A 22,536-nucleotide genomic window follows, 5' to 3' on the forward strand; every position below is an offset into this window, starting at 1 on the left:
ACCCACTACTTCACCTAATATTAATCAGCTCTCAAGATTTAACTCCTTGAAAATAACTAACGCCAGAAATGTCGCAGAACATGCAGACTACGCTTGTTCAAGACTCTGCAGCGGTATGATATTTCTTGCCCAAATTTAGGTTCCAGATCATTGTTGAGTTCTTGGCTAGAGAATGGGACAGGGGATAAATTTCCCTGGTTATCGCAAATGAATGGAATAGAAATAGAGTACTTGAAACCTCGCTGAAATATCGGTCAAAAATATATAGTCATGTCCTTGGGATCCCTCGTATAAAGAAATAATAATAATAATAATAATAATAATAATAATAATAATATTGGTTTAGTGTCCAATTAACTACTTTCACGGTTTTCGGATACACGGAGGTGCCGGTAGATTTACTGGCTGATATATTTCAGCACCTTCAACGATCACCAGACTGATCCGGGATCGAACCCTACACATCTCTAGCTTTTGTAAACCCTGGTACTGATTTAATTGGTCATACAAATACATATACATTTGATTATATTATATGATTAAGACATATTTGGCCCAAAACATTGTATAAAAGTTTATTTTGGCCATATTGTAATTGGTTTAGCTGTCCACTCACAAGTAATTTGATGTTGGATTTCCCTTTCATAGAAATCATTTCCGTAGTTATGACGTTTGAAGGATGCGCATTTCGTCGGCGGTAAGTATTCAGAATAGAAAGACAAAATGATAAGAATGTGACTTTTGCTGCAGGTCTTCAAAGCAAATTTTGGATAGTGTTTTTTGGCAGCATATTTCAAAGATTTTATTCCATATTTTGGAATTTTTTAGGGCGTGAGTTTATGAACATTTCCATAGATTGTGCTTAGTAATGGTGGTTATGTCAGTTGTCGGTGTTTTGCGTAGGATTGTAAAGAGTAACGGAGATGTTCATAATCTCTGACCTGAAGTTTGAGGAAAGCACGCTGTGCTGAGAAGCCCCTTCCCCGGACAGGCACGGGTAAACAATACTGTCTACTTCTCTGTTCACTTAGCAACCATTAAAGCATCCATAAAGCTGTCTGAATCTTCACCAAGCATTGTAAACCTGCAGGGTGGGTAAACGGTGTCTGATACATGACATTGTTTACTAAATAGCTGTCCGCTAGGAAGGAAAACGCTGCAGAGTTTATTTTAAAAATTCGGCCATTTAGATCAGGAATGTTAATGGAATTTCCAGATCTAAACATAGTTATTTTCAAAACTACGTTGTCTGTGGAGAATGTGTGGAATTCGTATGGACCAGGTGTCACTGAGAGGAAGGCATTAATTAAACAGAGCAACCTCCATTCTGTCTTTAATCCAAGTTTTGCAAATAGCGGAATGGATACTCAAATGTGTAGATGAATACATATGAAGTCCCGGCCGCACCGGTCGGGTGAACGGATTCTTGTAGCAGTGATGGGGGGTTCGAATCTAACTAGAGCCAGTGTGTTTTGACATACGTGCATCTTCATTAAAGACTGGTACGCCTTTGAGTTCAGTCTGCAAGCCGCGGTGAACTTATGCACCTCCCTCCACAGTCTCTATTTGCAGCTAGCTCAGTGGCCTCTTGTAGTTCCACACCTCATCATTAAAAACTCTAGTCGCCGTCGCCTTAGACATCCTCTACTTCTCTTACCAACTATGGTATTCCGTTATTCTCCTTGGTAACCTCTCTTCCGTTCGCCTAAAATGACCTCACCGCCTGTGCTGGATTATACACAATTCATCCATCGAGTTCATTCCTAACTTTGCATTCATCTCCTTATTCAAAGTACTCTCCTGTCATTATTCCAATCTGTTTTTATTAGCTTATCTGTTACTTCCAATTTCAAAATAACATTCTGAGTCTACCCCCCGTACAGCAAAGCCTGTCTGAAAGCGGACAGATTTAAAGGTAATTTCGTCCGAGGACTAGCTTCTTCTTACAGATTACCGTTGATTGAAACTGCGAGCGCACTGCCTTAGTTTTGTTACACCGTGCTTTTATTTCACTTACTGTACTGTCATCTTGGGAGAATACAAAATGATCTACCTGTACCAGTTTTGCATTTCCTACCTGGATTTTTTAAAGGGAAATTCTGTATTTCGTTATGTCGTTTTCACGAGAGTTGGTTAGAGTACACTATAGACGTGTCCTTCGATAATATAATGTAGATCTTAGTGGCACGGTCGGTTAGCCGTTGGCTTTGTTCCCAAGGGACAGAGTTCAATTCCGACTGAGGTCAGTGTCGCTTAAGGGTGTTAAAGTGGCAGAGTTCTGTATCGGTGTCTTCCAGCGTGTTAAAGATCTCCTGTGGAACCAAGTTCCGACAACCTGGTGTCTTAAAATTTATATGCCCCCCCAAAATCAGTGTGCATAGATCTGCGAGGGCACAAACTATTCCAATTCGAGTAGATTTTTATTGTTGGTAATGCCAATGAAGTGATGATACGGCTCGAGTTAATTTCGTTTCGTCCTTCAGACTGCTAATTGCACGGCAGCAGCTTATCGCGCCTCGTCGAATAGAAGAGGCATGATTACATACATTTACATCATTACAGTTAATTGAAGAATTGCATATGTTACGGCCTGCGTCCTTCTAAATATACTTGTTTTCTTTGAAGTCGCTCGCGATGGATGGGAAGGTTCGCTGAATAAGTAAGAGAATAGGTCTTTTTTTTTTTTTTTTTCACCGACTGGAGTTGACCGCCACATTTCTCCCTCAAGGATCCATTAAAAAGCTCATGCTCATCTGTGTGTTCCAAAGGAGATGTGATGTCATTCAGATTTAAAACAAAAAGTAATCTCCTTGCTTAAGTAAATGTAGTGTGGGGTCGACAAAGCGGTGCTTTTTCGCAAATTCTGTACATTTTATTTTAAATACTTCCATTTAGCAAAATGATTGTCGAGTGTGAAATATTTGAAATTGAACTAAATTCCTTTGTAGTGCTGGCTCATGTCAAAATGCATATAGATATTTACTGATTTTAATCATAACTCCTTATATTCCTAACTCGCCACTTTGATATCGGAGCTTCAGCAAGTTCGCGTTAGCAGACTTTCATATTTATACTAATTTGAATTGTTAGCAATTCAGTGAATCAAGTTGTTTACGTAGGCCCACTCTATAACATGCCTCAAAATTTGAAGCTTAAATATTTAAAACTGTTTACAACAATTACATAAGATATGTCCTCAACTTGTCACTACTAAATACATTAATAGAAAATGACAAATCAGATACAAAAATCGCCGTTTAGCTGGCGCCCCCCAAAACAAAACAAACCCAATGGCACAACACCGTAGGACCATGTCCTACCAAGCGACCGTTGTTCAGCCCGAAGGTCTGCAGATTACAAGGTGTTGTGTGGTCGGTACGACGAATCCTCTCGACACCGTTATTCTTGGCTTTCTAGACCGGGGCCGCTATCTCGCGGTCGAACAGCTCCTCAATTGTATTCGCTAGAGCACGGAGGTTCAGGCATTTATTTTTGCTAAAATAGGCAGGCAAATAACACGACGTTTCGGAATTAGGCAATAATATTATTAAAATAGTTATTTATAATGACAAAATTGGCACTAAAATAATAAAGATGCTTTGATGTAAGGTACGTAACACACATCTGCAGGACATCCCCCCGTGGGCGGGGATGATAGAATGACGTGAACAGTATCCCCCGTCTGTCGTAAGAGGTGGTGACTAAAGGAAGGGACCAGGGCCTCGCAACTTGGGAGTATGGTTTGGCGACCACGCTTCCCCTAGCTGAGTCTGGCGTTGCTCCCACTTCCTTGTCAGGTTACCCGCTCTTATCTTCCCTGTCTGACCTCACTTCGTCAACTCTTGTTCTTTTCCGACCCCGACGGTATTACATTTGCGAAGGCTAAATAGTTTTCAGAACTGGGCGAGTTGGCCGTGTGGTTAGGGACGCGCAGCTGTGAGCTTGCATCCGGGAGATAGTGGGTTCAAACTCCACTGTCGGTAGCCCTGAAAATGGTTTTCCGTGGTTTCCTCTTTTCACACCAGCCAAATGGGGCTGTACCACGGCCGCTTCCTTCCCATTCCTAAGCCTTTCCTCTCCCATTGTCGCATAAGACCTGTGTCCGTGCGACGTAAAGCGAATAGCACAAAAAATATTTCATTTCGACGCTCTTCGTGGTCCTTTCCATTCTTTTGCCAATAACTTCATTTTTCGAAGTGTCGAACCGAGTTGTTCTTCCTCTTTAAACAATAACCACTACCAGCATTTAACTTTACGTAGCGAGGATGGGACCTGACAAACCTCCCGACCATTTGGCTTGTGGAGTTTTTAGTAGAGATTTGTGTAATATGCAAATATCGTTTGTGTAAATATTATTTTTATCTGTTAAGTTAAACTGATGTCCGCCTCTGGTGTAGTGGTGGGTGTGATTAGCTGCCAGGCCCGGGTTCGATTCCCGGCTCTACCACGAAATTTGAAACGTGGTACGAGGGCTGAAACGGGATCCACTAAACCTCGGGAGGTCAACTGAGTAGGGGAGCGGGGGGGGGGGGGTGATTCTCTCCTCAGCCATCCTTGAAGTGGTTTTCCGTAGTTTCCCACTTTTCCTCCAGGCAAATGCCGGGATGGCACCTAACTTACTGCCGCTTCGTTCCCCTCTTCCTTGTCTATCCCTTCCAATCTTCCCATCCCCCACAAAGCCCCTGTTCAGCATAGCAGGTGAGGCCGCCTGGGCGATTTACGGGTCCTCCTCCTCAGTTGTATCTACTGTCCAATGTCTCGCGCTCCAGGACACTGCCCTTGAGGCGGTAGAGGTGGGATCCCTTGCTGAGTCCGAGGGAAAAGCGAACTCTGGAGGGTAAGCAGCTTAAGAAGAAGTTAAACTTATTTTTCATTAATTATCATTGATACAATACAATGGAATTACATTTCTCTTTCCATTAGTTAGTTTTAATACATATATAACAGCAGAAAATATCCACAACTTAAAAAGGCAAGAAAATGGCATTAAACTATTAAATAGGCTACGGAGGGTAAAAAAGGCAATATAATAACTGGTCCTACCGTTCCCAAATGTACGGAAACATGTTTGTCTCTATGGGACACTTAGATATATCCATCCAGATTTAAAATTAAAGAAAAGCATTTTGCCTAACTTCCGGGCTCTAGGTTGAGTGGACGTCGAAGTAGCCCTCAGATTCAGGTAAAAATCACTGACCTGGCCGGGAATCGCGCCCGGGCCCTCAAGTACGCTATCCCTACACCGCCACCCCCCTTCCCCATTGTCCAACAGATGTTTCGAAAATAGCTCTTCGTACTCAACAGGTTGCGCACCCGTGGTTTAGCGTATTTGCTCAAGTGAATGCCCGGTAATTTCTTTCGATCATTCCTTCTTGATGAGGTAATCAGGACTTGTAAAACGATAAAGATGTTGGAGGTGCAATTATCTTCATTTTTATTCGATGATTGTTTACCAAGATGGAAAAAAGATGCGAAGAAGTTGTCATAAATTCCACGTCGTAGGGTAATCGCGTGGCAAGGTCAAGGTAGATCATAATGATTGCTTGCGCGACGCCAGTCCCATGCGTGTTTCCCTCGCATTTCACGCAACGAATTGAGTGAATCATCAGGCACGCTGTGGCTCATGAAATATACGCAGGAAAATAGAACAAGATGGCGTTTACTTTCACTGCATGGATGACCATACATTAATTTTTTTACTGCATCAAGAAATGAGCATTTGATCTTCGAATTACTGTAGTATTCATAACTCCTCATTCTCTCAATAGGGCCACATTTAGTAACTAAAATACGGTGTTTTATTATGTCCTCTAGCTAACATTTTTTCTCTTCTGTTCTTTCCAGGGAGCTGAAGACAAACCAAAGGCCACAGATGCTGCTCCAGAAAGCAATGCAGCCCCTGCTTCAACAGAAGAGAAGGCTCCAGAGGTATGAACAATATCACTTGAAAGCTCTCCACTAAATGTAACGTGCTTCCACTGAAGACATTCTGTTTGTTCATTTTTTCAGTATTTAACCACTCCAGGATTATTTCTTTTGGTGTTCTAGTACAAAAAAGAATGTTTTTTTACAAGAATGGTTTTCTTAGAGTATTATGGTCGCAAGCGACTTTCTTTTGGAAAAACCCACATCCAAAAACTGCACATTTGTTTTCCTTCCATTATTGATGAACCTTGAGATTAATCAAAATCTGTTCCTGCAGATAAACCATAGGCCATGAAAATGACAATGAAGGTAATCTTGGTTTGGAATTCTGGTCGCAAAGAAAAATTCATTGTCCACATTTCCAAGTCTTGGAATATTTATTTATTGTAGTGTACCAGGTATTTAAGAGTGCATGAATGTTCGAGACCTGTGTTGATTGCCCTCTTAAAGAACTGCCTCTTGAAGTCTGACTAGTGCTGAAATGTCTCACCAAACCTGTGTGTGGAAAGGCATTCGGGTTTTTTTGTTTTTTTTTGTTTTTTTTTTGTGTTTTTTGTTTGTTTGTTTTTCTGTTTTTTCAGTCTTTTAAAACACTACTTTGGATTTCACTGCTTGTGACTAAAATAATTGTCTAGCTTCCTTCATTTCATAACTATCTATTAGTATACAGTATTACAATAAATGTAATTGGGTGCTGAAATTTTGGTAGGTAACATATGGTTCAAGTCTAGTTCAGTGTTGAAACTTTACTACGTATGCTACATAATTGGAAGGTTATGTGAAAAAAGATTAAAACTAGATTGTTATTTCAACCAAAATCCAAGAGTGAATATTCTGTTTAAATGTTCATCCATGTATGGACCTGGTTTGTAAGAGAAAGTGTTTTCAATTCAACTGGACTGCTGGAACCTACACACACGTGTACCTTGTTGGTTTCAGGCTGGTGGCGACGCTCCTGCAGCCGCCCCTGCTGAGGAAAAGCCCACCGCAAACGCCGAACCTGTTCCAACGGAAGCTGCCCCAGCGCCCACAGCCCAAGAAAAGACGGAACCTGTCGTTACACCTGCCCCAGCTCCTGCCACTGAAGGTCCCAAAGAGGTAATTAATGGTTATCACACTCATACCCTCGCCAACGAATTTCATTATATGCTGCTTCAGTGGTGGCAGTTCGCATTCATTTCAACTAAATAAAGTTATAAAATTCGAAACACGTTTGCTAATCAGGTAGGAGTACTAAGAGAACTGTACTGACACGGGATCACAGATTTCGTTGAAACTTTGGGATGTACAGAGGAACAATAAACAATTTTTCTCTCATCTCTGGAGACATGACATATAAGGAATCCACTTTGGCTATGTTTGGCTTTGTACAATTATTTTAAAACATGACCCGTTGTTCTCATTGTATCAGTCGCTCTCTCCACCCTGTCCTCCTCCTCTCCTCATCATGACGAGCACATGCATGCAGCACTATGGCACACTCCCAAGTCATGCCTACCATAACAGCTAAGGTTACAATCCCAGTATGAAAAATTTGTATGTTCCTGAATGAATAAACCGTGACCTCGGGCAACGAACACACAGTTTGGTCGAACTAACTTCCATGCTAATTGCTTCGTTCCATTCTGACATAGCATGTTATTCAGATGCGTTCCCATGAAGCTTTCTTCGGCGTTATGTTGAATGCATAGATCCCGCTCGAGGATTACTTTATGAAGCTTGTCAAATTAATGCCATGTCTCCTCCAACTAGTTGTTAAAGCAGATGGATACTGGACGAGGTATTAAGTCATTCACGTATTACTACAAATTTGAACGTTTTAATCTCTTGATAAGTGAATAATCAATGTCGGTATGTAATTTAACATGAAGTTAAGCATATGCAACGTATTAAGTCGTAACTAAAATAGTCCTAATCAGGACTAACATGATCTAAAAAACAATTACAGATTTTGCAGTGAATAGAAATGCACATTTATTTGGTTAATGCAACACTCTAAAAGTAAAAAAAGTAATGCATAGAGTAGGACTCGAACCCTGGTTCTCACCTCGACGGGCGGATATGCTTTCTCGGAGCTACTAGGCACTCGTAGAGGCTATTCCCTGCTGTGCATAGTACGTAGCATATTCAAGGGGCCACTGATGATAAACTGTGTTTATTACAAAAGCATTCAAAGTAGAAATGCAAAAACTGTTAATGTAGTGCAGTTACACAATAGCGTAAGAGTCCAGTAAAAAAGGTTGCTGATAATAGTATTTAGACTCTGGATCTCCTAATTCATAACGAAGGACTTTTTCCCTATACTAACATGTCGTGAAGTGCAAGGCATGTCCCTCAGTTTACATATTTTCTCGTCCATTTCCTTGTATTCCTTTGTGTTATTCTTATATGCGAATAGTTTAATTGTGTACTGATTAACAGTAAGAGTTGCATAACTTTGTCACTCTACTGCCTCACCCAAAGATGATGATACCAGATACAGAACTTTTACGATTTTCAGGAGTCAATTTTTGATTGTTCAACTGTACACTAGTCAACACAGAAAGTGAACATCCCCTGGAAGGTATGGTTGCCCATAACGTACAGGCAGGGGGATAGGACATGCCTTACCAAATAAAGTTCTATTTAGTTATCCTTACATGGCTTGTTAAGTCTCTTGGCCTGGGACATATCTATCAAGTGGCCATACTAGTCATAATGTATGCACTGTATTTTTCCCGGTGGTCATATTATAGTTGTGAAGTGCCTCCAAACATGCAGGCGCTGTTAGCCAAGGCAGTAGCTGTGCGTGCTAAATGAGTTCAGCTGCTTGCTTCTTGAGTCAGAGTTTGTCTTCATAGTCAAATATTTTTGTTTATTCTTACAGAGACTTACATGGCGAGTCATATTACTTCCTGTATTTTATCATGCCATTATTGACAGTGAGTGGGCTTGTTTTTGACCCTGGAATTAATTAGGACAGAAGCATACATATTCTTGTCACCTCATCAGACCACACTGACAACTTCCCAGAGAGCATCGTTCTTATTTGGTGTGGAATTGGCCAGGTCTCCACCATTGCAGTCTGTCTTGGCCCACACGTTCTCAATGAGATTCGTGTCTGCCTCATACGGAGGCCAGTTGATAAGCTCGACCTTACCTTACCATCTGAACAATTCCCGAACTGATCGGGACGTGTAGATCTGCGACAGGTCCACCCGAAATTGTAAAACACGAGCAAGATAAAGCACGTGTATGGAAGGGATCATAATATTCTCTAAACTGCGTAAGAGAGCTGGAAGGAGGGGAATTATTGGGCGTTAGAACCTCGTGGAACTTATACTAAAATAAAATGGAAACTGTAATAAAGGAAATCGGTATGGTGGCGATTTATTGTCTGCATCACCATTGTGCCAGTTGCTTGGTCACTCACCGTGTTGTCTCCTTTCGGCCTGGATCTCGTATTGTTTCTGTTCTTCATTTTAATGTAACATTTTGTAGTACGGTGCAATTTGTACATTACATGATTATAAACATCCTTCACTTGTGTTAGTGTCCTTATGACACCATTGCATGTGCACAAAGAAATTCTTACTTCGTATAATGAATTTAGAAGTCGCACTCCCGCTGTGAAGAAAAGTGCTGGTGTTCTATAGTGTGTCTAACGGTGTTAGACAGGGGTGGTCCTGAGTTGACACCACACTCCTTGCCAGAAAGGAAGACTAACTTGTTGGCTTGCTGGCAAGAGTGGAAAATCCAAACACATTGTATGGTCTGAACATTAACCTTAGTATGTTCAGAGTAATGATAACTGACTGAGGATCATAGATCCATCTTGCAGCTAAATTAAGAGAACTGGAGGTAGTAAAAAATTTTGTTTATCTTGGAAGAACTGTCGGTAACACAGGAAGTTGTAAGGAAGAAATGATAATACAGGTCAACTTAGCGAGAGTTGCCATGAAGAAACTCGCCAGGATCTGGAAGAACACAGCAGTAACAAATGTCCAGATCCGCTTTGTTGGACCTCTTTGTGGGCTCTAAAAGCAAGCGACAACCAGCGCAACAATGTGTTCAAGGTGCATGTACAATGAACTGTAAAACAAACTAATTATGTCCATCACTGAGGAAGTAAGCATCTCCAAAAGTCTTTCTTGCCCTGTCAGTCAGAAAATCCTTCAGTTCTTTGGGCACACCACGAGAAAAGTTCGAGAAAATCGGAGAAATGCATTGTGCAACGGAAGGTGGAAGGTGCAAGACTATGAAGAACGGAGTGCAGATGGAGTGATCTTCGGCAGTCCTTACGAAGAGCTGAACACCATCCAGGATGGTACCTAGTAAATGGGTAAAACTAATGGTGGTGATAGTGATTTAATAAAAAGAGAGAAACTAGCAGATGAAGCTACAATGAAAGGTCACGATTTAAATATCAAATTAAAACTGTGTTAAAAATCAGTGCTCCAGAACTTCTGATCCATTCCAAAAGACTTAAAAATGAGTACACAGTGTGTTTTATTGACTTTGTGGTGGTGGTGGGGGTGGGGAGATGCATACCTATCACCAGGTGTGTCCTGCTATGTAGTATGAATTAAAGGCTCTCAGGCGAGGTCTTGCAGTAACCATTTACATGAACTCTAAAAGAATAAACTCGTGTCCTCATTCCTCGAGGTAATGCAGCTCTCTTAAGGCACACCCCCAATGGAGGGCAACTTTGTGTATCTTTTTAACCCTTAGACCTCCTTTTTATCTGAACACTCCCTCTCCAGCACCATTTAAGAATCTGCTTGCAGGAGGATAAGAGAGAGCACAAACATATGGACAGCATATAACTCAAAGTAAACACAAAAGAAAGATGATAAAAGTATAATACAATATTCAGGAGCAATGTTCAGCATTTTTAAGCCTGAAATTCTCACAAGTCACTTTTTATCTGTAATTGTGCATTGTGTGGAACTTCTCGAAGCACTCCCCAGTATATAACCCAGCGTTTTTTGTACAAGTATTGCAGAAAAACACTGTCTCACGTTGTGCCCCCTTCACTTTACGGTCACTACAAACTGCACAGTCTTTAGTTCTCCTCTGTGGATGAGAATAAATGAAGTGGGGACAATCGTTTAGACGTTCTTCTTGATCAGAAGTGGATGGCCGACCACGCTTGCACAAGTCCTTGTGCTGTACATCTCCAACCAACTGCTTTATCAGTTCCCTTCTGAATTGTTTGTGTTTCACTTCACTGTTTTGGCTATAGTACAGAAGAAATTGGTTATTTACTGTTGCCTTTAACAGCCAAAAGAACATTTTATGGCACCATTTCACTGACCTTTTAGTAAAGCCATAAGCGGATGAAAAGTGATCTGCCAGATCTACCCCACCCATGTACATACAACTTTTGGTTTCTGGAGCACTTCATTTTGTTTTCCCTTCATTTTTCATACTATCTCCTGGCTTGAATTATTCACACAACACATTTATCTTTCCATAGTAAGAGAAGAACCCTGTCATCTTTTTGATATGAATGCCCTTCATGTTTTGCCATTGTTTTTGCTGTTTTTTTAGCAGAAGTTGGTAACCCCTTCCTGTTCAACATTACCGTTCCAGTAAGATGGTACCCAAGTTCTAGCAGCTCCATCGCTAAGTCATACCCTGTGTAAAACCTGTCTGTAAATACATAGAAACCTGTTGCACCATTTGTGCTGATCAATAGTTTATCACACAGATGTAAGACAATCTGAGATGTAAATGACAGATGGGGTAGAGGAAGAAAACTTGTTGTGGCCGCATAGTATGGTTCCAGTGCTATAACATACCCTGTTTCAGAATCAGCTAAAACAAATATTCTAAGGCCCCATTTTGTTGGCTTTTGTGGATTGTAGCACTTTAATATAATTCTTCCTTTGAAACACACTGTACTTTCGTCTGTACAGATATTACGACCTGGTTAATAGAACTCCCTAAATTTACATTCAAGTATTCCACCAAGTTTTGGATTTTTGCTCCTCTACTAACTCCCTGCATTTGCCCTACAGGTGGACAAACGTGTAACGTCCAGAATATTTGCTTAAACCTCTTCTGGGGAAATACCTCTTTATAAAATCGGACACTTATCTAACCAATCTTCTGAAAAATAATCTTGCAATCCGTTACTGTCCATTGCATTATTTAGGATTACGCCTAAAAATGCTTTGAATTCAGGAAGAGCAACATCTATCCACCTCCAAATGGACTCGCGTCTGAGGGGTGTAACCTTCTGAATGTTTACACTGGCATACCAGTTAGTCTCGCGCACAGTTCTAGACAATAACTAGTCAGTCATGAATAATTGAAAAAAGTCAAGTTCACTCTTAGGTTTAGTCCCTTGTGGTGGCTTATAACTTGACGTACCTGTGAATGGGGTTCTTTTGAAGTCCAAGTCTGTGTAACGTTATTCCCTCCAGCCATCAGTAGAGGTACCAGCGCTGCCATTTAGCATACTTTTCTCATTATTGGGATCTTCATCACTAAACTCACAAACACAATCAAGTTCCGCAGTATCTTCCTCACCACTTAATTTAAAATCATTTTCACCATCTCTGAAATCGTTACTTTCATCTAAAAGTCTGGCTATCTCCTTCTCATGCTGCTCGAATGACACCATTTTGCTAAATAACGTCTGTTTATAAACTCGCATAGTCTTCAAAGAATGCCCACAAAGCCAGATTTCAAAGAGATTATAGCTCTACATGGCTTCAAATTGTCGTCGAAAGATGGCGGTAGCTTGCTGTACCTATAATTCATACGTGCATAACCCGACAAAGGAGTTATATCGGGATATTCTCGTTGTCAGGCATGGCATGCTGTGCGAGTGCTAAGGGTTAACCATGTATCAGCCCTTCTGCTCTTGTTAAATCTCTGGCAATAGTGGGAATTTAACCCAGGTCCTCGAGAATGGCAGCTAATGGTGCTAAATGTGAAGTATTCTGATATGCTCCAAAATTGTATGTTTATTTTCCAGGCTGAAGCTCCAGCTCCAGTCGCCGAGCCTGTATCGGCACCAGTTCCAGCCAGTGAACCTGCTCCTGCCGTAGCACCCGAACCAACATCAGCTCCAGCGGCAGAGCCAGAGACAGTGCCAGCACCTACACCTGCTCCAGCACCTGTGGAGGAAGCTCCTCCCCTCCCTGCTAGTCCACCTCCTGTGGCAGAGTCGGCTCCTGCTCCCACCCCTGAACCCACCCCCGAGCCTGTAGCTCCTGCGCCGGCAGTCGAAGAGCCAATTGTTAAGGAGGCTGCCGCAGCTCCGGTTGAAAGTGCCCCAGTCGCAGAAGCACTCGCAGCACCCGCTTCTGAAGTTTCGGCTCCCGAAGTAGTCCCTGCTGCGGAAACTGTACCAGAAAGTCCGAAGGCCGAAGCTCCTGCCCCGGTTCCAGAGGCCGAAACCCTAGCAGCACCTGCCGAAGCAGCTCCCGCTCCAGAGCCTGCTGCACCTGCCCCAGCTGAAGTAGCACCTGCAGTGGTAAGTTGACATTCTGCCACAGTTCTAGTAGTTTATGTATGGTCAGTAAAGTGGTTTGTGAAATATAAATTGTTCTGTAAATTAATGATCTCTTGGTTGTGGTTTTCACTAGACACAACAGAACTTGCAGGGAGGTCTTTCGGCACAAAGATCATTTACTGTGATATTGAGTTGTAAATGTCCCATTCAACCTAACACGTTCCGTTTTTAGAGCTGCTGAAGAAATACTGAATTCAAGTTGTCATATTCTTCATATTCTATCCTAATGATTCTTTGTTACTTCAGTTTGGATACGTGGTGGTTTAAATTCAGGTTTCATGTTTGGCATAAGAATTTTTTCCAATTTTGGTGCACAACACTTGCAGATTTGTTTCTGTTCAGGAGTAAGCTAACGTGGAATCCACATTGAACATTCCCGTTTTTTCCACATGATCCCACAATATCACATGCCCACTACTGCAAAACTTCAATCAGTTTAGTTATGACTAAAGATGCCTCTTAAAGAAATTGTCATTGACACATGCCTTCAGTTACCGGTACTTGTATCTGTGTATGTATGTTCAGTCTTAAACCCTAAGGCAGGGTGGATCCTCAACAGCTCTGCCATCAGCTGTCATAGATGGCCTAGGCATCACTGAAGAGGCGTACTAGGGAAATGAGGAATGAGGTAGTTTCCCGTTGCTTTCCTCACAGAGCCAGAAGTTGCTATTACATATCAGACTGCCAAGTCCACTGAAATGCATGCACCAACTGACCCTATGAGCAATATTTTCACACCATTCATATCAGGAACTGGCTGCAGAAGGAATGGCATCACTAGCATCGCTCATACCTCAGTCATTTTCATATTGTCCAAGCCAAGGATAAGACAGACAGATCAATAAAAATAGTACATTTGGTTTAAATTTTCATTTTAATCTTTTTTAACATAATTTTTTTTAAACCTGTGGAATGTGCATTTCTTCAATCCATTTTCTTTCTTCCTGGGCAGGGGATAATAGTTCTGGAGTCAGTAAATATCCTTGAAAGTGTGTAGTTTATTTTTGAAGCATCCAAACAGTGTTGTGTTGGTGTGTAGGCTGCTAGTGAACCAGCTGCCAGCCCTAAAGTTCAGTCACCTGCGTCAGAACAGTCGGAAACACCTGCCCCTGCACTGGAGCAGCCATCGACACCGGTGCCCCCCCAGGAGCAGCCCTCGACACCAGCCCCTGCACAGGAACAGCCTTCAACTCCGGTTCCCCCACAGGAGCAGCCCTCGACACCAGCCCCTGCACAGGAACAACCCTCAACTCCAGTTCCCCCACAAGAGCAGCCCTCGACACCAGCCCTTGCACAGGAACAACCCTCAACTCCAGTTCCCCCACAAGAGCAGCCCTCGACACCAGCCCCTGCTCAGGAACAACCCTCAACTCCGGTTCCCCCACAGGAACAGACTCCAACGTCAGCTCCCCCAACAGAACAGCCTGCTACTCCAGCTTTTGTGGCAGAGCAACCTGGTGTTCCAGTTCCTGCACCAGAAACGACTGCAGATAAAACCCAGCCGGTTGGTTATTTGAGTGATTGCAGGCATGAACAGTGTGGCTTACCCTTGTCAGAATATTAACTGTTCTGTGAGAATATCAAAAAAGTTCAGAAGGTAGGGAGGAGCATAGGAATGCACACAAGGAGGTTATCCCAGTGATAGGTTAGAGTGGATAGAGCAATAGAAAAGGTTCCATTTAAAAGAAGTATCTCATTGGTAAAAGCAGAAAGAATAAACACTGGATCTTCTTCACTGCCAGAGGAACCTCTCCATGTCAGTCTTGGTTTATGAATGAACTGTGTATAAGGAACAAATGAAAAGAAGTCTGATAGAGAAAGATAGGAAATGAATAGGGTAAGTAATAGATAAACAGACAGACTGATCAGCATGGGACAGAGCAGAAAGAGGAGAGAGGACAAACATTAAAATACTGTGTTTCTTTTTCTCTTATGTTCATCCATTGTTCCTAATCTTTCATCTGTAAATTTTTTTGACTTATGTATACCCCTGTAGTAATCAGTGGGTGTAATAGAGTTGAAAGCAGATGTAGGCTTGTCAGCAAGTAGGAAAACGGGGAATGGAAGGCTTAGTGATGAAACGTATCATTGCATTTGTACTTGTGTGTGCTCTCATCATCCTTCCTAGCTTCTTATCTTCAGGTACTTACACCATGTGCTCCTTTTCTCTTATATTCTCTCCTTGTTTCTCAGTGAGATTTGATTTACTGGGTCTGCATGCTCTTTTCTCATCGATAGCCTGTCTTAACTTTGTAAAGTACGGTTTCCCTTGGTTTCAAAAGTATAGAAATTTCAGCTGTTGTGGGATTTGGTCTTGTATAAAACCCCCGCCTCATATACATTAAACCAAGCTAAGTTCATATTTTAATAGCTGCTCTCCCCAACCATGTATATACTCGTCAGCCAACTGGAAGATTTCCAATAGGTCGCCCAAGGACAAGATGAGAAGATAGTTCTGTTGATACTGGAGCAAGTCGAACCACAGCCAGCAAAGAGGGTGCGAGGGATAGAAGTAAATGGGCCGACATCTGAGACAAATACTTGTGATGTGAATTACCATGATTGAACTTTGAATTTGCTAGCTTTTGTCTTCTGTCACGGGCTTAAACGGCCTGTTTAAGTGCATTATATGATGATGATGATGATGATGATGATGATGGCAGCGACTTACCTGGTTACTTAATCATCTTCCGTTAAAACAAAAAAGTGGTCTGTTTGGTTCATTGTGCTAACGGTAGGAAGTGGTTGAGTGCAGTTCATGAAAACAATTGGTGAAACTAGAAACATTAGTGATGCAACAACAGTCTCAAAATCAGCTTTCCCAAATCTTGCACACAAAATAAATTGCCTTAAAGTGTTACAGAACTAGTTGCCAGCCATGTTATTGAACAATTGCAACAGTAATATGATCTAGCCTGAATAAGCGACAACAGAAGAGTTATGATACAATGTTAATTTTTTGCCTGTATTCAATGTGCTAGTTGTTTTAAGATCTTCGCAAATTGGCTGATGATGACACTTAAAATGTGTTGAAACCGGTCCCATTAAACAGGTTGTAACTACTTTTTACCATCTTATTACGGAGTATTGAAAGGTGGATCCTAACCTATAATATTGTACATCTTAACAGAAGAGTAAGCGATGGTGTTATAGATTAGGCCTGAAGAAGCAAGACAGCCATGAGAGACAATCGAGAAACCAAGTAGGAAACAGAAATGGAGGAAAAATGCAGTCTCCCTGCTTAATAAAAGCCAGAAAACTCGTATGTCTGCATTCAGCAGTACTATTCAAGCACTACTCGAATAAGATTATAACCTCCATTGGTAATCCACAAAATGGCGGGTGGTAATTACGTGCTTGTCTTGCCCAGTCCCTAACGATAGACTGAGAGTTTACATCTTGTGACTACCTTCGTGGCATGAAAGCAATGTTTTATAAATTCAATAACCTGCTCCTGGATCGGTAGATATTAAAATATGAAGTTTTTGCAATATGTATTAAACTGCTTTTCCCATGTTGGTAGAACAAACTAACATAAAAGCTAAAAATCACTGGTATAGTCTAGAGTTGACATGAAACAGAAAAAATATCCCAAAAAATGTCAAAACAAACGAAATTATAGACAGTGGACCCCCTGAAGTTTTATTTATATATAGATTCAGTTCAATCCACTCCAATCAAATTGCAAATGTATTTTGAGTTTCCCTGCATTTGAATTTTTCAGCAAGCTTAATCGCTGAAAGTCCTTGTGCACTTTCTGTGATGTGTGTTTTTTCTTTTTTCTCGAGGTGCAAACACACTCTTCCCTTGTTACCCATTTTCACTGGGTAAATGAAATGCTTTGATATTTGTCTTAACAGTTGTCACATGCCAAGTGAAATTCTTCCTTTTTAAGTTTAACTGTCTGACCTTGATCTTATCAGCAACAATCTTAGTTAAGAATAGAATGACGGAAGTTAGGTTGGAAAATCCATCAGTAATGTGTAAATCGCTGGCAGTATTCCTGGGCAACTAGAATTCTCGGAGTGGACACTAATTAGAATGCAAGACGACCATAATGGAAGGTTTGAAATGATATCTGTACAGAAGAATCAACTTCATGGCTACTGCAGCATTCCTTCACTTTTCCGTGGACATTCAAAGGAATTTCCGTATATTTACGAAATGGTTTTAAAAGCAAGAATGACATAGCCCGGTGTTAAGTGTCCAGGAAATCGAGTGGAGGAGACTAACAGTGCTATCTGCTGTCTGGGGTTCGAGATGTCTGCTTAATTGAGATATATTCATGTAAAATTAATTGGGTTCTGTGTAAAAATGTCCGTATAGGCAGACATCTGCTAGGGCAGGTTTGACTGTGCTATATAAATGTGTTGACAAATTAATGTACTCCAGTGGATTAAATGGTCACATGAAATAGAAAACATTTAGACTGTATACTGAGACTTACTTGTTAGGCTTACGTATTGGAAGTACGATTTAGTATAATTTCTCTTTATTATTAGAAATATTAATCTACGGTAAAGTTCAGTTTGCAGTTAGATAATTCACTTGCCTTTTTTTCTGGTGCTGCAATAAATTCAAATATGTACACACATTTGCAGTCTTCATATATATTTTGCAGATCATGTTTTATTTTTAACTAGCAAGATACCCGTGCTTTGCTACGGTATTATACTGAAATTTATAATTGAATGCTTATTGTTGTAGATATATAATCCGCCGAAATTCGCGATCTGACTCGTTTACTGCGAGAATCCGCCAAAATTCGCGATCTGACTCGTTTTCTAATACATTACGGCAAGTTTCCTCCCATTTTTCAATCTTTCTTTCCAGCAATCGATTTCGTACTTCCCGGGCTAGGTCCAGGTATTCCACCCGATCAGTTGGGTCCCTAAATCTTTGCCATCTTTTCCTATAAGCATTTTTAATATGGATCAAATCTTTCAGGAGATCCGGCGTGGTGTCTTCTTGGGTGCCTTGGCGGTACTGAACCCGTGGCCGGACTGCATTCTTAGTCATTACCCGTCCAGGACCCGTTTCCAGCGCGATCCGCACATTTGACGACGGTCCAGAAAATTATTATTATTATTATTATTATTATTATTATTATTATTATTATTATTATTATAGATGTTCTGGACCCCACAGCAAGATGCAAGACCGCTACTTGACGGTAACTTACATCTGCTGCCTTTGTCATTGTTGACAATGTGACCAGCACCATTGTCGCGCGTACTCAAATGTGCGAGATTTCTGGCAATACGAATGACATACTTCCGTGCATTATTGACCTTATTATAGAGGTGAACGGACTGTCAATCTCATTCCTATCGTTTATTTCAAATGTGTTTAAATTTTTATTTATATGCCAGGAGAATCTACTGTAATCTAAGAACGTTCTCCGAAGGAAAAGATGGTTCTTGAAAACGAACCCAGGAAAGATTAGAAATGATCGGTTTATGATCAGAATAAGTACATCGAAAATCTACAGCCTGTTTCCAGTCATTCTACAGAGTCAGGAATGGAATGAATAAAGCCCCATCTAGCGGCGACAATAGGAATTGTTCCGGCTGCCGAAGCCTGTCGCACTTCTCTGGGGCAATGATTAATAAATGACAAATGAAATGAATTGATATTGGACAGTGTTGCTGGAATGAATGATGACAGGGAAAACCGGAGTATCCGGAGAAAAACCTGTCCCGCCTCCTTTTTGTCAGCACGAATGTCACATGGAGTGACCGGGATTTACACCACGGAACCCAGCTGTGAGAGGCCGGAGCGCTGCCGCCTGAGCAACGGAGGCTCCTTGTAAGTACATTGCGAACAGTAAAATCAATTGGTCTCCCCTCCTTTTACACCCCACCGCCGTTAAGTTTATTTACCCCCCAAAAAGGAATGAAAAGATGGCGTGCTTCCCTATGTTTAAAGGCGATTCCAAACACCAATGTGGTCACGTCTATTACCTTCAGTTTTGAGATATGAGTATACCCATAAAAATAATTCACTTTATGCACTTCCTTTCAAACTCCTCCCCCTCCCCCCTATGTGAATTTCCCGGCAAAAAATACTTGTTTCTTTAATAGTAAAGGATCTTCTAAATACCGAATATCACGACTCTAACTTGTTCAGTTTTAGATTTATGTGTCCTCACAACAGGAATTCAACTCCTTTTCACTCCCCCCCCTCCCACACACACCCCAAGATGGTTTCCCCCCTTTGTTTTTAAAGGAGATCCAAATACCAATTTTCACGTCTGTAACAACTTTAGTTGTTATTAGCTTATGTATCTCATACAAATAAGTCAATTAATTCTTCTATTCCTTAACTCCCCCCCCCCCTTCATTGGATTTTCCGAGAATACGTGTTTCTTTACTTTTAAAGCACATTCCAAATATCACATTTCACGTCTGTAACATCTTCATTTTTGAGATATCAGTAGCCTAATTAAAAGAATTCAACACCATTTTCAGTCATTATTAACTACCCCCTCCACCCAAGTGGTATTTCCGAAAACAAAAAATACATGTTTCTTTATTTTTAAAGGAGATTCTAAATACAAATTATTACATCTATAAACTTTAGAAATTTTGAGATATAGATGTACTCATTTTAAAAATTCACCCCCTTTTCACCCCCAATAATTGAATTTTCCAAAAACCTGAAAATACTTGTTTCTTTATTTTTAAAGGAGATCTCAAACACCAATTTTCAGGTCTGTAATATCTTCATGTTCTGAAATATAAGTAGCCTCATTTAAGGCATTCAACCCGTTTTTCACCCTTTTCCACCCTTCCTATTGGGATTTTCCGAAAACAAAATAATACATGTTTCCTTATTTTTAAAGGAGATTCTAAAGACCAATTTTTACATCTATAAAGTTTAAAAGTTTTGAGATATAGATACACTCATTTTAAAAATTCACCCCCTTTTCATCCTCCATTAATTGGATTTTCCGAAAACAAAAAGATACATGTTTCTTTATTTTTAAAGGAGCTCCCAAACACCAATTTTTAGGTCTGTAATATCTTCATTTTCTGAGATATAAGTATCCTCATTAAAGGCATTCAAACAATTTTGCACCCCTTTTCACCCTTCCTATTGGGATTTTCGGAAAACAAAAAAATACGTGTTTCTTTATTTTCAATGAAGATTATAAATACCAAGTTTTACATCTGTAAACTTTCAAAGTTTTGAGATATAGATACACTAATTTTAAAAATTCACCCCCCTTTTCACCCTCCCATTAACTGGAATTTCCTCAAACAAAAAAATACGTGTTTCTTTATTTTTAAAAGAGATCAAAAGTACCAATTTTCAGGTCTGTAATATGTTCAGTTTCTGAGATTTAAGTACCGGTATCCTCATTAAAGGCATTCAACCACTATTTCACCCTTTTTCACCCCTCCTATTGGGATTTTCTGAAAACAAAAAAATACGTGTTTCCTTATTTTTAAAGGAGATTCTAAATACCAATTTTTACATTTGTAAACTTTCAAAGTTTCGATATATAGATACACTCAATTTAAAATTTCAACCCCCTTTTCACCCCCTTAGCAAAGGCATATCCAAAAATCCTTTCTTAGCGAGCACCTGCATCTTAATATGAATCTATGCCCAAAATTTCATTTCTTTATGTCCAGTAGTTTTGGCTCGGCGTTGATGAATCAGTCAGTCAGTCAGTCAGTCAGTCAGGACAAGTTATTTTATATATATAGATTAATAAATCTGATAGTGTCCATTTCATTGGAGGTATTGGTGTTCGTTTATTACAGTTGGTTGATGACAGGACGCGATTAATTTTAGAGAATAACTTTGCGAGTGCTAAAAGTATATAAAACAATGGGATGAAGTTAGAATGAAATGTGTGTTTATTGTTCAGGGGATAGCTATGTTAAATGAAAGGAACTACGTTATCACAGAAAACTGACAGATTGACTGAGCAGTCTTATATTTAGCAGGCTCCTCGACCTGACTACAGATCGTTTGACCCAAACAAGTGATAATTCCTGGCATGGCTGAGAGAAATCGTCTTGAACACGAATAAAAACATTTTTCTTTATAAATTCTGTTTGACCAACTGGAAAACAGGTCCTTGGAGATGGAGAAAATGTAAAAACTAGGTTCCTCTGTGGTGTCTTTGTTGGTCACTTCATTAGAGGCATTACTTTTCTGAATCTGAAGGTCTTTACTTTTGAGCCCAAGTGTATGTATGTCTTTCCTGGCACTTGTGACTTACAAATGTGGTAATTGCTAAATATATATATGTGCGTGTGTGTGTAAGAGAAAGTGTAGCAATCAGTAGGTTATTGTAGAATATGGATAAAGGAATTGCTGGTGTATTACTTTTAAGATGGTAGATGTTAACCTTCCAACATTGTACAAAATTCTAAATAGATACAGGCTGAAATGTTCAGAATCCTCTGACTGCAAAGATCAGTCGGCTCTGTTCCATTTAGAATTTTCCACATAAGAAATGCTCCTTGCAAACCATTTCTTAACTGTGAGTTAGCATTTGTGTATCTCTTTAATTTTTGAGTAGAATTTTGAAATGTAACTAACCAGCTGTCTGTAGAGTAGTTACTAAAATTCATAGTTTTGCATTAACTCTATTTTAACAGTATCTTTGTATAATTCTTCAGTATTGGTATATAAGTGTAATTTTAAGTGTACAGTATTTTTAAAATACTGTAATTGTTATAAATGTTGGGGTTAAAGAACTCTGGTGACTTCATATAACTTGTCTGTTCTTGTGACTGTAGTTGTTGATAAAGATAAATTTTCACACATGTTACTTTCTTTTACTGTAGGCTGTAACATAAAAAGGCTTGGTGAAGGTTACCTTTCCTTGCACGCATAAGTTCATACCATCAGACATTTTTCTAGAGCTTTTCCTGCTCTCTAGTTTTTCTATACATGCATACGAGGTCTGTCGTTTTGGGCAGCGTAATCCAAGAAAGCACTTGGCCTGGGACTTTCATCATTAAAATAGCCACTGTTTGGCTCCCGTTTCGCCATGGATTAATGTTCCGTTTATCTGAACCTTCCTTGAGAAATGCACTATAAAACAGTGAAAAATGCCTCAAAATCGTTTTGATAGTTCTTGA

At 40.3% G+C, this 22,536-nt stretch overlaps 1 protein-coding gene across 4 annotated transcripts in view; it reads left to right on the plus strand.

Annotated features, from left to right (window-relative positions):
• Nucleotides 1–22,536, plus strand: part of LOC136881097 (skin secretory protein xP2) — a 465,358-nt gene that overhangs the window by 430,429 nt on the left and 12,393 nt on the right. For 3 of the 4 annotated variants that reach the window (XM_067153723.2, XM_067153721.2, XM_067153720.2), the window contains exons 3-6: nucleotides 5,845–5,928; nucleotides 6,865–7,023; nucleotides 12,893–13,393; nucleotides 14,472–14,936. In XM_067153723.2, coding sequence (XP_067009824.2) covers nucleotides 5,845–5,928; nucleotides 6,865–7,023; nucleotides 12,893–13,393; nucleotides 14,472–14,936 — 1,209 coding nt within the window. The remainder of the gene's footprint in view (nucleotides 1–5,844; nucleotides 5,929–6,864; nucleotides 7,024–12,892; nucleotides 13,394–14,471; nucleotides 14,937–22,536) is intronic. The other variant, XM_068229220.1, reaches the window with a different exon arrangement.

Source organism: Anabrus simplex, chromosome 9, assembly GCF_040414725.1.
Source record: "Anabrus simplex isolate iqAnaSimp1 chromosome 9, ASM4041472v1, whole genome shotgun sequence".
Taxonomy (NCBI): Eukaryota; Metazoa; Arthropoda; class Insecta; order Orthoptera; family Tettigoniidae; genus Anabrus; species Anabrus simplex.